Source organism: Aspergillus viridinutans, assembly GCF_018404265.1.
Source record: "Aspergillus viridinutans IFM 47045 DNA, scaffold_14, whole genome shotgun sequence".
NCBI lineage: Eukaryota > Fungi > Ascomycota > Eurotiomycetes > Eurotiales > Aspergillaceae > Aspergillus > Aspergillus viridinutans.
Window position 1 is genome coordinate 372,884 of NW_025091230.1, and position 18,637 is coordinate 391,520.

At 38.6% G+C, this 18,637-nt stretch overlaps 4 protein-coding genes across 4 annotated transcripts; 3 read left to right on the forward strand and 1 right to left on the reverse strand.

The window, feature by feature from the left end:
* Positions 1-9,749: 9,749 nt before the first annotated feature.
* Aspvir_003202 (uncharacterized protein) lies at positions 9,750-10,576 on the forward strand (the record flags this gene model as incomplete). The annotated part of the gene is made up of 2 exons (XM_043274787.1): positions 9,750-9,933; positions 10,008-10,576. 2 exons carry the CDS (start codon positions 9,750-9,752, stop codon positions 10,574-10,576), a joined length of 753 nt encoding a protein of 250 aa, XP_043130722.1.
* Positions 10,577-11,836: 1,260 nt separating this feature from the next.
* On the forward strand, positions 11,837-13,645 carry Aspvir_003203 (FAD-dependent oxidoreductase; the record flags this gene model as incomplete). Its single annotated transcript, XM_043274788.1, has 2 exons — positions 11,837-12,607; positions 12,656-13,645. The coding sequence occupies 2 exons, from the start codon at positions 11,837-11,839 to the stop codon at positions 13,643-13,645; spliced, it is 1,761 nt and encodes a 586-aa protein (XP_043130723.1).
* Positions 13,646-15,364: 1,719 nt separating this feature from the next.
* Positions 15,365-17,120, forward strand: Aspvir_003204 (GIY-YIG nuclease family protein; the record flags this gene model as incomplete). Its single annotated transcript, XM_043274789.1, has 2 exons — positions 15,365-15,698; positions 15,763-17,120. 2 exons carry the CDS (start codon positions 15,365-15,367, stop codon positions 17,118-17,120), a joined length of 1,692 nt encoding a protein of 563 aa, XP_043130724.1.
* A 430-nt stretch (positions 17,121-17,550) lies between these two features.
* Positions 17,551-18,237, reverse strand: Aspvir_003205 (class I SAM-dependent methyltransferase; the record flags this gene model as incomplete). Its single annotated transcript, XM_043274790.1, has 1 exon — positions 17,551-18,237. The coding sequence occupies one exon, from the start codon at positions 18,235-18,237 to the stop codon at positions 17,551-17,553; it is 687 nt and encodes a 228-aa protein (XP_043130725.1).
* Between the last annotated feature and the right edge of the window lie 400 nt (positions 18,238-18,637).

The following is an 18,637-nucleotide window of genomic DNA, read 5'->3' on the forward strand; positions in this document are numbered from 1 at the left end:
ACTAAAGATATACTAGCTAATTACCCTACTTAATATACTAAGCAAGCTGCTTAAGGCCCTGATTACTACCTAGTTAAGCTATCTAGCTAAGGCCTATAGGTTACTTCTAAATAACTATTTTAGGGGGCATAAGGGCTAGGGTATAGAGAATACCCTCTATACAGCCCTAGAAGCTATCTACTTAGGCTAGAAGAATAATAAGGTTATCTCTACTCTTCTACTTAATATCTACAGGGCCTTTAATAATATCTTATATAAATAACTCTTATATAACCTCTATATCTAAAGGGTCCTAGAGGCCTATATCACCTAGCTTAGTAGCTTCCTTCAGGGCTAATCCACCTTACTAGTGCTGCCTAAATACACTATACTAACCTAATAGATAGAGACTAGTATCCTACAGGGCTCCCCCCTCTCCCTAAATCCTAATTCTCTACATCTTCTATAACGCGGGCCTAATAGGGTGGGGGGACCCTGAATAAGGCACTAATAATATTAGATATATTAATAATATAATAATGCTAGCTACTAGTAATAGTAAGCATACTAACTATTAATAGCTACAGGAGCACTACTAGTATAGATACCTCTACTAGGCTACTACTTATATATCCTAGTTTAAGCTCTCTAAATTCTAGCTTATCCACTTCTACCCCCCCAGGCAGGGGGCCCAGGATGGCCCTAGTAAACTACTAGATCTAGGTAATAGATAGGTTATTAAAGCTAGTATAATAGCCTAGCTCCTTAGAGTTATTCTAGATTAATACCTTACCTTTAAGGCTTACCTTAAGTATATTAATAGCATAGTAACCTAGTAGCTTCAGGCTATTAGTGCACTAGGTAGATCTAAATAGGGCCTATAGCTCTGGGAGCTTTAGTATATCTATACTATCTATATTACCCTAATTATGCTATATACCATCTCTATCTAGTATATACTACCAGTCTGGGGCTGGAAGCATATCTATAGCTAGTAAATAAAGGTACTAAACTAAATCTAGTATTAAGCTAGGAAGCTAATTATAGGGGCCTTCTAAATAGTTAGTAGAGCTATATTTAATACTAAACTATACCTTACCCTAATACTATTACTCCTTTAATAATACTATATCCAGACCCTTATCTAAATTACTACTACTCTAGCCTACTAAATATATATTCTTAACTATTACTAGTACTACTAGAACCTACTATTATACTTGCTGCTAGAGGCTGCAGAGAAGGAGGTTAAATTAGTAATTAGTATTAACCCTAGGAAGCTAGAGATATGCTTACTATAGATAGTACCCCCCTAGTAGGAGCTACTAGAGGTGGTGATTAAAGAGATAAAGAGGTAGTTAATAATCTACTATAATATTTACTATATTACCTATCCTAAGGCCATTCAGATCTATACTAATGGTTCTGATATCTATAGATAGGTAGGCACTACTATAGTATGCCTAGACCCCCCTATCTACTAATAATACTACCTAGGAATAGATGTTAAACACATAGTACTAGTTATAGAGATTATAGAGTTAGTACTAGCCCTATAGCTCCTTAAGTAAGATCTAGTACTATATAATACCTAGTAGTTACTGCCTGACCATAGCTGTTAGAAGTGGGCTAAGATTTATTCTAATAATTAGGGTACACTATGCATGCTACTCACCCTAAAGCAGGGCTCTAGCTAGTATCTGGTTTAGGAGATGGTAGACCTGCTAGATTAGCTAGATCTAGTATTAGATATATTATTCTACTAGCTGGCAGCGCACCATGGGGTCACTAGTAATAAGCTAGCAGACTAGAAGGTGAAGGAGATAGCTAGATAGTAATAGGGTATTATAGAGGGGTAGTATAGGCCCCTATCACTAGTTATACTTCTAGATTACCCTATATAGGGCCCCCTAGACACCTAGATTAAGTAACATACTAAGGAGTAATAGAAGGAGGCCTAGTAGTAGTCTAAGTATAATAGATACCTCTAGGACGGCTGTTGGTTAGATAGTTGCTGCTCACTAGGAGCCTCCAGCATGGCCCAGCCCGGTGCCGAAACAGAGTAAGGAATCAATCAATCAATCAATTATTCAATCTATATACCTAAGTATATAAGAAGCAAGATCATTATAAAGTATTATAATAATCTAATATATAGGTATATAGGGATTAAGAAAATAGCTAAAGATATCTTAAGAAATTATTACTTTCTAAATATAAGAAGAAAAGTATAGGGCTATATCTAGTAATATAAGACTTATATTAGAGATAAGCTAACTAGATATTAACTATATAGTAAGATATAATTACTAGAGATACTAAAGAAGCCATAGGAATAGATCACTATTAATTTTATTAGACCTCTACTAGAGTTAAAAGGGTATAATTACCTAATAATAGTTACTAATAGACTTATAAAATTTATCTATTTAATCCTAACTATAATAAATATAATAGCATCATAGCTTACAAGCTTACTTATAGGATATATAGTTATTAACTATAGAATGCTATAATACATTATATTAGATAGAGATAAGCTATTTATATTAAAGTTTTAATAATTATTAATAGATTTAATAGGAATTAAGTAAAGACTTATAACCATATATTATCTATAGGCTAATAGATAGACAGAATAAGTAAACTAGATAATTAAGTAATATCTATAATATTATATAAATTACTAACAGGATAATTAGGTAGTTTATCTACTAATAGTATAGTTTATATATAATAATACTATTTACTTAATAATAGGAGAAACACTGTTCTTTACTAACTATAGATATAATCCTATATTAATTAGAGAACTATAGAATAAAGTACTAACAGTAGATAAAGCTATAGATTTAGTAAATACTATTAATTATTTAAGAACTTAACTTTTAAGAGATATTAAGTTTATAAACCTTAGAATAGTATTATATTATAATAAGAAGCACAGGAGTACTCTAAACCTTAAAAAAAGAGGGAAAGTTTACCTACTCTATAGAAATATTAAAATAAAATAACTAAGTTAGAAACTAGATTATTAGAAAATTAGACCCTTTATTATTAAAGAATGGAAAGGGCTAGTTAATTATAAACTATAGCTACTAAAAAGTATATTATAGATTTATCTAGTATTTTATATCTTATTATTAGAACCAGCACTAAAAAATGCAAAAATCACTAAAAATATAGAAATTAATAATAATACAGAACAGGAGTATAAGGTTAAACAGATCCTAGACTATATAAGTTAGCAGAAAACTATACTATCTTATAAAATAGAAAGGTTATAATACCTTAGAAAATATATAGGAACCTATTAAAAATCTAATAGGTTACTACTAACTTATTTAACAGTACTACTTATAGGAAAATTAAAGTTCTCCTAGAAGGAAGGGGGCAATTAATTAATCTCTATAATTATTTAACTAAAATAAGGACTCTCAGAAGTCACAGCAAGTTAATTAATATTAATTAAAAGATCAGGCTGCCTAGAAGACTTCTTCTTATCTAAGATCTATAATAACTTAGCATCATATTCAGACATTTTAAAACCTTTTTATTTAAGAAAAGCTATTTATTTCTATAACTAATATTATTAGGATATAGCTTCTTAATATAACCTCTATTTATATAATAACTATTTATATAACTCTATAAGGTAAGATTATAGATTACTTAACTTAGGTTCTAATAAGTTAAGTTTATATTCACTCTTTTTAATATTAGAAGATAATTTATCTTTAGCATAATATAGTAGATCCTATTTATACTTAGTATAGAAATCTTTCTTATATACACAACTCTGGCAGGTATAAGATACATACTTTAAGTATTAATAAGTTTAATCTATCACATAATCCTAATCTATTAATAAATAATATTCATATAAGGAAGATAAGATAAAATTATTATAATAAATATACTCCTCTTACCTAATATAAACTAGAATAAGATCATAGGGAGATTTTTAAGGACTATTAGATAAAGTATTAGTATAATATTTAGGTATAATAGGTAAGAATAATAAAAAGAAAATTAAGGAATTACTTACCTTAGGGGTGGCGCAGCCTTATAAATAAAGTTTTAAGAATAAAATACTAGAAGAGGGGGAGGTGATATTACAGTACTAAAGCTAATAGCAGGGCTAGGTAGATATAGTAGGCAGAATAGTAAGATAATAGTAACTAATTACTATCTAGGTCATGTGACTAATATGGTATATAAATGGTCTATAAATAGTATACTAAGACTATTAAATGTGGTATATAATACACCACCTATATACTATTTATCTACCCACATATCTACTGACTAGAGGAATACTAGATATATAAGGATGCTTATTACCACTATATCTAGAGATCTTAGTTTAGTTTCTTATATTTAATATAAATATCTTACTTAAGTATAAAGATCACTAGTCTAATTTATTAGTTACTCTCTTACTATTAAGAATATATCCTTAATAGGCCTTGCTTCTATCTCTACTATTATTATTCTTATTATCCTTAATCTTAGGTAAGATTATTATACCTTTAGATTATATTAGATCCTAGTTAGATTATTACATCATGTGTTGCTATATACCTAGATTAATATATAGTAGGCTACCACAGAGGGTAGGCCTTAGGCAAGTATTAGATATAGTCTAGGGACTATATCACCCCCATTCCCAAAGTAGTTAACTAGCAGAGAACAGCAGAGACAGATCCCAGGGTATGACAGGTAGGGCCACCTTATACCTCCTAAGCTATTAGACCTATGCTTGAAGATAATAAAGTAAACCCACAGGGCTTAGGGTCCACTAATAAGGCTAGTAAGTTAGAAAACTAGCTGCTTCTATGAAAAGACTCTCACAAGGGCTGGTTAAATAGTTAATATAACTAGAAAGCTAGTGTCACCCATGTCCTAAAGAAGAAGATATACTTATTAATTATAGATAGTTTTAATAAACTGTTAGATTTAATATCCCTAAATTCATTGTATCTAGCATAATTAATAAGGAGTATAATTATAGAATCCTACCTAATATAGGATATATATCTTATATAGTTATAGCTAAATGCTTTGTATAGAAGCTATAACTAGAGTAGATTAAGATTAAGCTAATTAATCTAGAAAACTATACTAGTATAATAGGAAGTGTTATTTTAATAATTACTTACTTCTCCCTAGATATTAGTGGTAACTACTAATATATAGTCTATGTGTATATAGTACTGAAGCTAGGCAATAGAACTAATTTAATTCTAGGGATTCTATAGATAAGGGATTAAGGGGTAATAGTGAAAGCTAAAGGACCCTAACTAAGGCTTATAGATAGATCTACTATTAAGAGTACTAAGAATAAGCTAAAACTAGTAATTAAATAGGTTAGTGCCCAAGGGTTTGCAGCCTATAGTTAGTAGTAAAGAAAGGATAAGACTATCTAGATCTTTACTACTAGTATTAAGGATATTAAAAAGGCCTTATAAGTTAAGAAGTATACTAACCCTATTATAAAGCTGCTAGTATACTACCATAAATTCCTAGATATATTTAACTAGAAGAAGGCTGATAAGCTACCACTATATTAACTAGGTATTAACTACTATATTAAGCTAATTAAGGATAAAAAAGAAAAGCTAATAGAGCTACTATAGGGACTACTCTATAGTATATTATAGGGGGAAACTTCTAGTACTATAGAAGATACTAATAGAGCTACTAGAAAAGGGTTTTATTTATGCTAGTAGCTCTGCTACTATAGTACTAGTACTATTTACCTATAAGCCTAGAGGAGGACTATAATTCTATATTAATTATTATATATTAAATACTATTATAAAGAAGGACTAATATCCACTCCCCTTAATTAATAAGACCCTAGAATATATCTTAAAGGTAAAGTAGTTTACTAAGCTAGATATAATTACTATCTTTTATAAGATTTATATTACCTCTAGGGATAAATAGCTAATAGTATTCTATATCTAATTTAGTCTATTTAAATAGCTTATTACCTCCTTTAGTATAGTAAATGCACCAAGCACCTTCTAATAATATATTAACTAGATACTATAAGACTTCCTAGATAAATTTACTTCTACTTATATTAATAATATATTAATCTTTACTAATAGTTTATTAGCTAAGCACTGGCAGCACATCCACTAGGTATTAGAGTATCTAAAGAATGCAGGGTTATAATTAGATATTAATAAGTATAAGTTTAAAGTAAAGAGCATGAAATACCTAAGCTTTATTATTAAAGCTAGTAAGGGAGTATAGATAGATCTAGATAAGGTAAAAGCTATACTAGAATAATAAGCCCCTATATTAGCCTATAGTATATAATTATTCCTTAGCTTTATAAACTTCTACTAATAATTTATATAGGATTTCTTAGAAATAGTATAATTATTAATAGCTTTAACCCACAAGGGTACCTTCTTTATATAGGAAGATGAATAGATAAAGGTCTTTAAATTATTAAAAAAGATATTTACTATAGTCCTAATTCTTATGCAGTTCAACCCTAATAGAATAATAGTAGTAGAGATAGATATATCTAACTAGTTAATAGGAGCTATTATATTATAGTATAATAATAATAGTATACTAAGACTAGTAGCCTATATCTCTAAGAAGAACACACTAGTAGAGTATAATTATAAGATTTATAATAAAGAGCTACTAGCTATTATTAACACCCTTAGAGAATAGGAGTTAGAATTAATTAGTTTACTATAATTTAAGCTTATTACAGACTATTATAATCTTAAATACTTTAAGACTATTTAAAGGCTTAATAAATAATAGATGCACTAGTTATATATACTAAGTAGATTTAATTATAAGATATACTACTAGCTAGGGAAGCTAGCTACCTATCTAGATATCCTTTTATATAGGGAGTAAGATATGCTATAGGATATAGATAATAATAGACTTAAGGTATATAATTATTATTTAATATCTCTCAGGGTTATCACTAGCCAGGTGTATATATAGATATTATATAATTATAAAGTGGTATCTAACTTAGATATAAGGCTGCTAAGTAAATATAATAATTTATATAATAATTAAATTTATTATATAACCTCATGCACAGTATCTGTAAGCAAAATACCCTTATTACTAGAAGAATACTAGCAGGAGGCTTAGCTAGGTGATACTATACTAAGTAAAATATAATAGGCTATAGAAGAGGGAGCTATATAATTCCCTAGTAAGTTATATATATAGGTATTAATTACTAAATATTCTATATTACTAGATAGTCACCTACTATACTAAGACTATAAATAGGTCCCTAACTTAGAATTATTATAAATAAGAATACTATAGGAGATCTATAACTTAGTATTTATTAATTACCCTAGGAAGAATATACTATATACTATAATTACTTAGAACTTCTATTAGCTAGAGCTATCTGCAGATATTAAATAATTTATATAGAACTATAATAAGTATAGTGCTAACTAAGTCTAGTATAAATAATAATAGAGATTATTAAAGCCCTTACTAATTCTAGATTATAAGTAATATAAGATTACTATTAACTTTATTATAAAGCTACCCCTTTCTAACAGCTATAAAGATATTATAGTTATTAATAATAGGCTAGGGAAAGGTATAATCTTAGTACTCTATAAGTAAATAAATACTAAGATAGTGGCTTAGCTACTAATTAACTAATTTATTAGATACTATAGTATTCCTAGTATAATTATATTAAATTATAGCCTATAGTTTATTAGTTAGTTCTAGGAGCACTTTTATAAGAGGCTAGATATCTAATAATAGCTCTTAATAGTATTCTACCTATAGATAGATAGTTAGATTAAATAGATAAATATAATATTAGAAGCCTATCTATAGAACTTCTATAACTATACTTAGAGTAACTAAAAGTTATTACTACTAATAGTCTAACTTACTATTAATAGCTAAGATACTATAAGTATAGGAGTTAGCCTATTCTTTTTAGATTATAGATATAATATTAAGCTACTAGAGATTAAGAAACTAGATTATATAGCTACTACTGCCAGCATAGCCTATCCACTAAAAGATAGAGTAGAAGTAATTATAATAAAGATAAGGGAAGCTATAGATATAGCCTAGTTAGAGCTAGCTACTATCTAGTAGCACTAGAAAGAATATTTAAACTACTCCTATATAGTAGCCCTATAGTATGCTATTAAATTAAAGGTCTAGCTAGATTTATAGAATATCTAAATAGACCACCCAAGCTAGAAGCTTAATATATAGTATGTAAAATTTATAGTACTTAAGGCTATTAAATTATATATATACTAATTAGATATACCCCCTAGTATCTATAATATATTCTATATTAGCCTCCTACACCCTACTACTAATAATCTATTCCTAAGTTAGTTAAATAGTGATTACCAGCTGCTAGCTATGCTAGTTAATGGCAAAGCTAAATTCCTAGTTAAGGAGATCTTATAAGAGTATAAGAAAAGAGTAGGTAGAGACTACTAGAAAGAGTATCTTATTAAATAGATAGGCTATAAGTAACCTATATAGGAGCTAGCTATTAACTTTATTAATATAGTAGTACTTAACACTTAGGAAGCATGCTAGCCCTGATTTAAGAGGGGGGTAGTATAGTAGGCAGGGCCTATTAAATACTTAAGCTTACTAAGTACTTATAACCTGCCTTAGGTACTAGTGAACTCAGGTCTAATAAGAATACTAGTAGTTATGTAACCTTATAGCAATTAATATAATAATCAACCCTATTATATAATTATATTAACCATTTACATACCCCTTTTTATATCTGGTTGTTGCGGCCCTAGTTAGAACCCTTTAGCAATTTCTTACCATCTAAATCTAGGTTATAGGTTTATAAGGCTTCTAGCCTGTGATACTATTATTTTAAGGACCTAGGGAGTGATAATATAGCACTAATCACCTAACTTAAGTAGAATTTAAACTTAATATAATATATATATAAATCTACTATTTAGTAGATAAACCTGAAGTTACTTAGACATTTATTAGAATTAAAACCATAAAGAAGGTAATAAATTAGCTAAATATTTTAATATAAATATATAACTAGAGCCACAGTCTAACAGTACTTAGAGATAGACTACTATCTAAGAAGCTTTAAGTATAGTAGAGAAATAGAGAATATAAGATCTAAGGGTATTTAAATAGATATTAATACTATTATAATCTTCTTATTCTAAATCTACTTCTATTATATTAAGTAGATCTTTTTATAGTAGCTAATTTTCCTTATTACTATTATTATTAGAATTACTATAATTCTTTAGTAGTTTAATATTATTAAATACTTTATACTCCTTAACTTTAAAAGCCTATAATAGTTAACTAACTAGTAGTTAGTAGAATTATATATCTTAGCATAGCCTAGTTAGGAAAATTATACTAAAATAAAATAACCTAGGTAGCCTAACTAGGTAGCCTAGTTAGGTTTAGGACTAGGCTTAGGCTTAGGCAGGCTATTCCAGGTTTTACCTGGGCTAGGTTTTGGGCTCAAGGGGGGTGTTCCAGGTTGGGTTTTGCTGAGGTCTAATGGTGATGTTATTATCATCCATCATCAAGACAGGCACTAAGACCGTGTCGATCAGCTCAGACGCTCATATTTGCGGGGCCATGTTCACGCCCTTTCTTTGACGACTCTTGACAGGGTATACTGTTATTTAAATTCCACCAGGCTCTCATTGGAACCTCAAATGCAATTCCCATCTGGCAAGAAGCTCAACCACCTCCGTCTGAACAAAATGGCCTCAGTAAATTGCGCAGCTAAGGCTCTCAAGGCAATGCATGTCTCCAAGTCCCCGATTATCTTTACCAACGTCTGGGACGTGTTGTCATTTAACACAGTCCTGTCTCTCAACGAGGGCGATAATAAAGCAGTGAAAGAAATTGCTACGGCGTCGTCGGCAATCGTTGGAGCTGCCGGATGTAAAGACGAGGATCTTACCTTTTGCAGAACATTGCTGCAATCAGACAGATCGCTCACCTGTGCCAACAGGCAGGCTTGCCTTTAAGCGCAGACCTCCAAGATGGATATGGCTCCCGAATCGAAGAAGTCGTCACCACTGCCGTCCAGGCTGGTGTCTCAGGCGCTAATATCGAAGATAGCATCTCTTCAACTGATTACGGAAAGATGTACCCGTTAGACGAGCAGGTTCGTCGCCTTAAATCTGCCCTTAAAGCAGCTACAGAGGCTGGATGCCCTGATTTTGTCCTCAATGCTCGCTGTGACATTTTTGCCCTTGACGACCCTGACCTTGATGACGATGCAAGACTGAAGGAAGCAATTATCCGCGGAAAGGCCTTCCTCGAACTTGGAGCCACGACTGTATTCTATTTGGGGGGCCCAAGAAGAGGACTAACAAAGGCTCATCTCCAGACATTGGTTAAGGAGCTCAACGGCAGGGTCGCTGCGAACCTAGGTGGTTATGCTGGCGACCCAACTGTGTTGGAGCTGGCGGAACTCGGCGTCGCGCGCGTCAGCATAGGGGATGATCTATACCTGATTGCAATGAATGCCATTCGGAAAGCGGCTTTGGCAGTCTTTGTGGAAGGGAGATTGCCAGCGTGACACAAGGATGATTGGGGTTATTTGGTCGATATGCCCGGCTTCCTCTCTCGTCGACTGCAAAATGGGGAGATAATATGAGTCTGGCAGGATTTTGTTGACAAAATATAGTTCAGAAAGCCATGATCCTCTCATACATATACATATGCTCGAAAGGGAGACTCTATAATAATATTTTCCTCAGTAACTAAGTCAGCAGCATTTTAAGACAAGGCAAAATTAAAAAAGCACGGACTTTTGCAACTAGCTCCAGTCTACACCACAGGCAGATCAACAATGCTGAAAACTGAAAGAGATAGAGGAAAAGCAGTAAGAGGAACCTCATCGACTACTCTCAACCCCACAATCCTCTGGTGTCAGGCGATCATTCTCTCTCCCTGACAAACAGCTGGTCCAGCTGAGCCACAGAGCTATCAGCAAAAGGCTGGCTGAAATCGCCGCCTCTGACTGGCGATGACATGCATACAAGTCCAAGATAGACCTCACCAAACCATGGGTCTGTGACAGGACATCAACTTGCAGGAGAAGGTGGTCAAGGCTTGCGAGGAGGTGACTGGTCTGAAACTTCCTGCTTAACATACTGCTGACTTGACATCTCTCAACTGTTCCAGAGCTAATTAGCCGGAATCCATTGTGTTGCATATCTCTACTATCAACTACTGTAATATGTCTCAGCTGGCCTCCTGACCCAGTTGCGTGGCCCTGAGTCTTCCGTTCCAATGGTATAGAAAGGTCATGTTCGTTTGAAAAGTACAGGGCAGTGCAAACAGACCTGACAGAGAATCTTGCAGCCTACTTGCTTGGCCAAGATACGAAGCAGCTCTGCGGGACTGTTGTTCTCAGTTGAATAATTATGACATGCGTTTCGACTGTGGCTGAGGAAAGGGTAAGGATAATCTTATCCGAATAAGGACATTTCAATGTATGACCCACTCTCAGCCTTATCCACCGAACCCTCTGCAACAACCCAAGCGAATACGAGCGAAGGGACGGTGACGCCTATCATCCTGCTTATTATTCATTCCAGATAAATGTTCGATCAGCTAGACCATAGATTTGGTCATTTATTTCCTGATCTGGACGTTAGCGAGTACGAAGGCCAAGGCATGCGCATGTTTAGATCCATTGATTGTCGTACTCGGTACCATACATGGCAACTCCAGGAGTAGTAAATATAGGAGGCGTGCTGTTCCTCATGGGTGCCAGCTTTCCCCAATTATTCTCCAACATAGCCAAAGCATATCTACAGGATACACAGCTGCTATGAAACCATTATTGAGTCTCGCTTTTGCTGCACTGGCTCTTGCCAGTTCCAATTCTTCATGTCGTTGCAGACACCATGAACCCTGTTGGCCCTCTCCACAAGAGTGGAATGCCCTTAACAGCTCCGTTGATGGTAATCTCTTCGCCGTCCGGCCGGTGGCCGCCCCCTGTCATGGAGGAGACCCCGAAGCCTGCGATTTCGTCACCAAGCAATGGTATAATTCCACCTGGCGAGCGGCGCAGCCTGGCGCAGTGCAATGGGAAAACTGGGAATCATGGCTGGAGCACAATCAGACATGCTCAATCGACAGTCCTCGTCAGACGCCTTGTGGACAGGGAAGGGTTTCTTTGTACTCGGTCGCAGCCGAGTGCGCATCCCATATCCAAGAAGCTGTTCGATTCGCCAAGAAACACAATCTTCGCCTTGTCATCAAGAACTCTGGCCATGACTTTCTAGGTCGCTCGACGGCACCAGAGTCATTGCAGATTCTCACCAACAGGATGAAGGATATTCAGTTCAGCGAGGATTTCAAACCGGCCGGTGCTCCAAAGAATATGTCAGAGGGTTCTGCCATCACAATCGGGGCTGGTGTTAGTTTACAGGAGCTGTATCCTGCTGCTGGAAAGCAAGGCAAGACACTCGTTGCTGGCCTTTCGCATACTGTCGGTGCTGCTGGGGGGTATATCCAGGGAGGAGGGCATTCGTTCTTGGGACCCTGGAAGGGCATGTCTACTGATAATGTACTCGAATACACTGTCGTGAGTGCTGAGGTATGTGACCATCCTGACGCTAAAGAATGCTGGCTAATATTATCATAGGGCAATCTGGTTATCGCGAACAACTATCAGAACACTGATCTCTTCTGGGCTCTACGCGGCGGAGGGGGCGGCACCTTTGGCGTAGTTGTGACAGTCACTCTGCGTACCTTCGACGAGGTTCCAGTCGTCTTTGGCAATCTCAATGTCAGCACTGTGGCCGGTGATCCCAATTTCTGGCAGGTCATGACGGACTTCCATGCCGCTTTACCAGCCATGAACGACAGGGCTGGTGGGTACTATTGGATGACGCCCAACGTGCCAGTGGACAATACAATGAATGTTTCGTCATTGTCAATCATACTGATGGCTGCGAATCAAACCAGCACTTCAATGATGGATCGTCTCTATGCGCCATTCAGATCAAAGCTGAATACAACGTCCGGTGTCTTCACGCAATATGAGTCCCTGTCCTTCCCCAACTTTCATACTCTGCTCTCAGAGCTCCTTCTTCCCGGTGGTGAAGACCCAACTGGTCATAATACTATCTTAGGCTCGAGATTGTTCTCCCGCGACCTGCTCGTTTCGCGCGACGGCCCAAAGAAACTTGTCTCCGCCCTGAAGAAGCTCAGGTTCGACCCTGGACAAGGTATCACCGGCCACATCGTCGCCGGAGGCCTCGTCGCCAAGAACGGACGGACTATCGACAGCGCTTTGAACCCAGCGTGGAGGAAAGCCGGCACCCATATCGATTTTGCTCGCGCCTGGCCGCCATCTGCCACCCTCGCTGAACGGAATGCGATTATTCGTCGTCTGACCGATGTTGAGATGCCGATCCTCAAGGCTGTTGAGGGAAGGAAGATGGGGGCGTATATGAACGAGGCGAATGCGTACGAGCCAGATTTCCAGACTGAGTTCTGGGGAAGCAATTATCCGCGTCTGTACCGGATCAAGCAGAAATGGGATCCCACTGGTCTCTTCATTGCTCGCAAGGGAGTGGGAAGTGAGGATTGGGATGATGCTGGACTTTGCCGGGTTGGTAGGAGAAATTAGACATCATACTAGTCCAATAGATAGTCCTCATGTTTCTTATCCTGAATCACTTTAATGCAGATATCATGCTGTAGCCAATTATAGCCATCTGTAAGTCTTCCACCGCAATCCAGTAATTTAGAGGATGCTTCTCTACTGATCTTTAGGCCTCGATTGATGCTGGATGCACTTCTTGGCCATCAGTATATTAATGGCCGTCATATCTCCCTTACTCCAGTGCCTCCTCTGGTCTACAACCATTTTTACACAGGACTTGACATTCTATTGACATTCAGAGGTCAGATTTACCTTTGACTTGGTTTTGGGGCATTGGCTAAGAATGTTTCACAGATGTGCGACTGGAAAGAGTTTCGTTCCAGCTGTGGCCATGTTCGACATGAGCGTGTCCGCTCCCACACCCCAGGGGCCGTGTGCCAACTGAACACGAAGACGCCTCAACAGAACATTGTTAAGGTCAACCAGGGACGACCTTGCGGTTCTTGTTCATCTGCAACGGCATACAGCAAGTAACTCAGGTCCGTCCACGCCTTCCTTCCTCGAGAACACTATATTAACAGGTGCAGGCGGATCGTCTAGCTGCTGAAGGACCTTCCCCGCTCCGGATCTAGTGGGGCTACAGATGGCTGGAGAACAAGGATTTGTGACCTTTTTATGGATGGAATCATGGAAGGAATTTTATATACATGTTTTCAGTTTATATCAGTTTATCTTGAGTGCCTCAATTGGTACAACATGCTGTTAATTCACTTGATTCTGGACAACCTCCAGTGTGGCAGGCCGTACAAGCTAATGCCTTGGCTCAAGAGTAGATTGCGATTAAGTCTCTGACTGGGCATGTATTGCTCCACAGGGATAATTGCAGCTTACCTATAGAGTATATCAATGATTGTACTTAACTGTCAGCACACAGATATTCCTTGCAGATGGGGGGGCATTCCTTCTCTCCGCATCAGCAATATATAGATGAATAACATCGATCATGGATGATGAAGTGATTCTGCAGCACCAGTAAGTGTAGGTAGTATACTGTACACATGGTTTGGGGATGGTAGGTATATAAATGTTACATAGCTAGGGGTTCATCCCATGGTATCCCTCACTTTTCCCGGAGAATTAGTGCAAGGTGCAATACAAAAGCCAAGGTGAGCGCTTTCCCTCCCAGGCCGCAGGGCCTTCGGAAATTAGTGCTGCCCGGAATAACATGCATATCAGTAAAGGAGGAATACCTCACATTGCGCCCCAGCCCCTAAACCAGCAAGCATTGGTGACAAAAAAAGAACCAACCCCTGTCAAATTCGAAACGCACGGGGCAGTGTACATGCAGTAGCGCCAGGCACTAACAGCCAACCCTCATTCCTACGAAAGCTCGCGCGGTGGATGACCATATATATGTTTGACCAACTGCAGCTTGCGACAAGGGTTTTCGTCCTAAAACTGTCTCCAAGGCTGATAGCGACATGGTGCCATAAAATGGGGTGCGCGGGCTGGTGTAGACAGGCAGGCAAGACACAGTGACCTGGGCTGTGCTATCCATCGAGGCTCTCTTGTTCTCCAGGCGGTTCACAGCCCTGCCAGGGGTAGGGGTACATTTGAAATGTGGGAATGAGATTGTGCGGCCCAGCTGGATGCATATATTCCTTCCATTTCTCGAGCGCTGGTTCGCGAGGCTTGATTTCTTTCATTTTCAAATAAACGCCAAATTCGCCTGAAGCATCCGCCATGTCCAACGAAACAACACCAGTGACCCCGCCCTCGACTGCTTTATATCCTACTCTGGTAACACCGCCAGAATCGGGTAATTCTATCGAGGACCCCATATTTATATCCGATTCTGATGGATCAGATGCCTCGGATATGGAGGCGCTTCATGGATCTGTTCCTCAGCTATCTGAAAACAGTCCATCGCCCTCCCCTCGGGGTGCGGCCAGATTGCAACCCCGAAAGCTCCGGCGCCATAGCCGAGATGTATCTCCTTCGGGAGGAGATGCCAACGTGGAAACGCTGGGTGAAGGCGAGAATACCAGAGAATTGAACGTAAATAACAGCGATCTGGGTGGGAATCCTTGTTTGAGCCAAGTCACCACTGGCAGTGCGCTAATAAAATCTCAATGCTGCAGCGCACCACACACCTCATAGGCCTCCCAAATTGCCAATGGACAGTCCAAATGGCGGTACTTCTTCGGAAAGCAGTGACACCGGACCATCTCTCGCAAGTACTCCCTCAGCCTCCATAGGACCAATGCCGATTTGGAAGCTGGAAATCAAAATCAAGGAGGTTATCTTGAAGACCGCCACGGAAACAGAAGGACAAAAGGAAGGGCATGCCTACATATACGCGGATCCGAGCAATGAGGCAGGATATTTCAAACTGGGAAAATCTGAAAGTCCGTTGCAGCGTGCAAAGGCGCACCGAGGTAAATGCAAACATCCAACTTTCAAATTGCTGGATATCGTACCCCGGGGACTGCCAGTTCCTTGGTTCAATCGTTTGGAGTCGCTGGCGCACGCTGAACTCGCCAATATGAGGTATTCATTCGACTGCCCTTGCTTTACGTCCCACCGAGAATACTTTACTGGAAGCGTGCAGGAGGCCTTAGAAATCCTCAACTGCTGGTCCAGCTGGCTGCAGTGCAATCCATACGATGCGCAGCGCCAACTGTCCCCTTTCTGGAGGGATAGACTTCGTCTTCTGGGAGGGAAAGACTTTAGCCATCCCAGGTGCCCCAGCACTGAATGTCGCTCCGCCGCGGACATTGGTTCCAGCTCATGTCAAGCATGTCTCAGGCTACGCTTGAAAGCATGGGCGGACGTGACAGATTTTGATCATTTCGAGTACGAATGTCGCATGAGGATTGGCTGGGGGTTTCTCCGACAAGTCATATACTTGATGTGGCCGCGCTTTGGGAGTCGCATTTTGATTCTCATTGACGGCTGCGAGAAGATGACACGCCTAGCCGCTTCGTTGTGGGCCCCGACGACTCATTTGAATATGCTTTTGTTGTTGATGTTTTGGCTCTGGCTCTCGAGTAACGCACCCCGCGAATCCATTTTGTACTATGGCATACCTTGCTTTCTTGCCTATTGGAGGATTACGAGAGAATTAGGCGACACTCCCAGTGACAGTCAATTGACAAAAGTGCAAACCATTTCTCGGACACCAGGCAAGAAGGCCCCTAGGAGAGCTTCGAATTCACCAGGACTCAAGATCCTTCCTGACATAGTCAGTGAAGCAGAGATGCCAGACGAACAAGAACCGCCCTCCAAAAGGCGCTCAGTGAGCGTTCATGAACCTATCAATGTCTCAAGGATTACCCGAGGCTATCAAAGTGCCACTGCTGTCCATGAAATGTCTGAACTCCCGAAAGCAGAGCACAACGGTGCCAACCCTTTCTTGACTCCAGACCGAGCGACAAGGACTGTCAGTAAAAGCAGCCCAAGAGCTGGTGCAAAACGACGAAAGAGCGATGTCCTTTGAATCCTACAGGCCGGATCCTTATCTACCTTCATGCTCTGCAATCCAAATGCACGCAACGCAGACAAATATGCCATTGTAGCTCAATAAAACCACGAGCCTATCCCTCAGCCTTAGGGTCATCTCTGTACATGCTATGTCAATTCGAACCCTGTTCTCGTGTAGCGTATAGTTCTTCCATAGTTTCCCCCAATCATTCAGTTCGCAGGAGCTCTGAAACCTGGAGCTGACCACTCCAGTTCTAGAGGCTATATAGACTATTTTCACACCTGCTCAAAAGATCTCCCATATTCTCCAATCGTTCCGTGAAACCTTGCTCGGATTGAGTTGTACCATGTTTCCCTTGAGTAGTCGCCAGGCTCAATGTCTCTTATCAAAAATATTTGCCCAAACTACTGTGCAATAGAAGTGTGGATGAATTCTCATCGCCTGATCAATTATCCGACTTCTTCCCTAGAACCCATAAAAAGGGAACTTCTCTTCCTTCTCCTTTCTCTTCCTCAATATCAACGACAACCTCCCTGAGAATCAGTTCAAATCCAATTGAAGACAGGACCTCACAAGTCCTTTCCTCTCCCCAGCTACTCCAAAACATCTCTCCATCCGTCCCATCCAACCACTGCTTGTCAAACGAGCTCTCAAATTCAGGTCCTCCCGAAAAATTCGCCAGAAAGAATGCCCCAGGCTTCAGCCACTTGTATATCCTTCTTGATAGAGTCACCTGCTCCTCCCTCGGCAGGTGAATGACCGAATACATTCCAATCACGGCGTCAAAACTGTGGTCTTCAAACGACAGCTCCATCATATCTCCCTCTATAAGAGCCACATTTGTAGAAGGGAGATTCTGTGCGGCGAGCGCCAGCTGCGCAGGGGAGATATCATTTGCTGTGACTTTCAGACTGGGGTTGGAAGCAAGGATGGCAGTACAAGGCTGGCCTGAACCGCAGCCTAACTCAAGAACTGACTTTTCGGCTGGTGAGGGCGGGAGGTATTCGAGCAGCTTGTGGAGATATTCAACGCGGGTTGGATAGGTTGATTTTGTCCATTCTGAGTACTTGACCGCTATGTTGTCGTAGGCCTTTCTGACATTTTCTTTGAGGGTTGGAGATGATGATGCCATTGTGTTACTGCAATATTTGTTAATTAGTCTCTGGGTAAGTGATTCAGAGAGTCTTGTTCTGCGTTTGCGAGCAGGAAGAGGAGTGATAAATAGGAATGCGGGGTCTCCATTAGGCTAGATTGTGCTTAATGAATCATGAGTCATGAGTCTCATGAGTCATGGTGGTACCCTACAGGTTCTTTTTGCCTGTCTCAAGGCCCAGGCACAAGCTAGGGATGTAGCAGTCCCTAGAGATGAGGATAGATGGTATATAGTGGTGTGATATGGTAGTATACACAATATAAGGGTATAGAAGCAGCTAAATAGTAAAGTAAACAAAAGGGGCCACTAGACCCGAAAAGGGAAATAATGAATTTTTACTAATTGCTGACTAGTTATTAAGTGATTCTCCAGCAGCTCC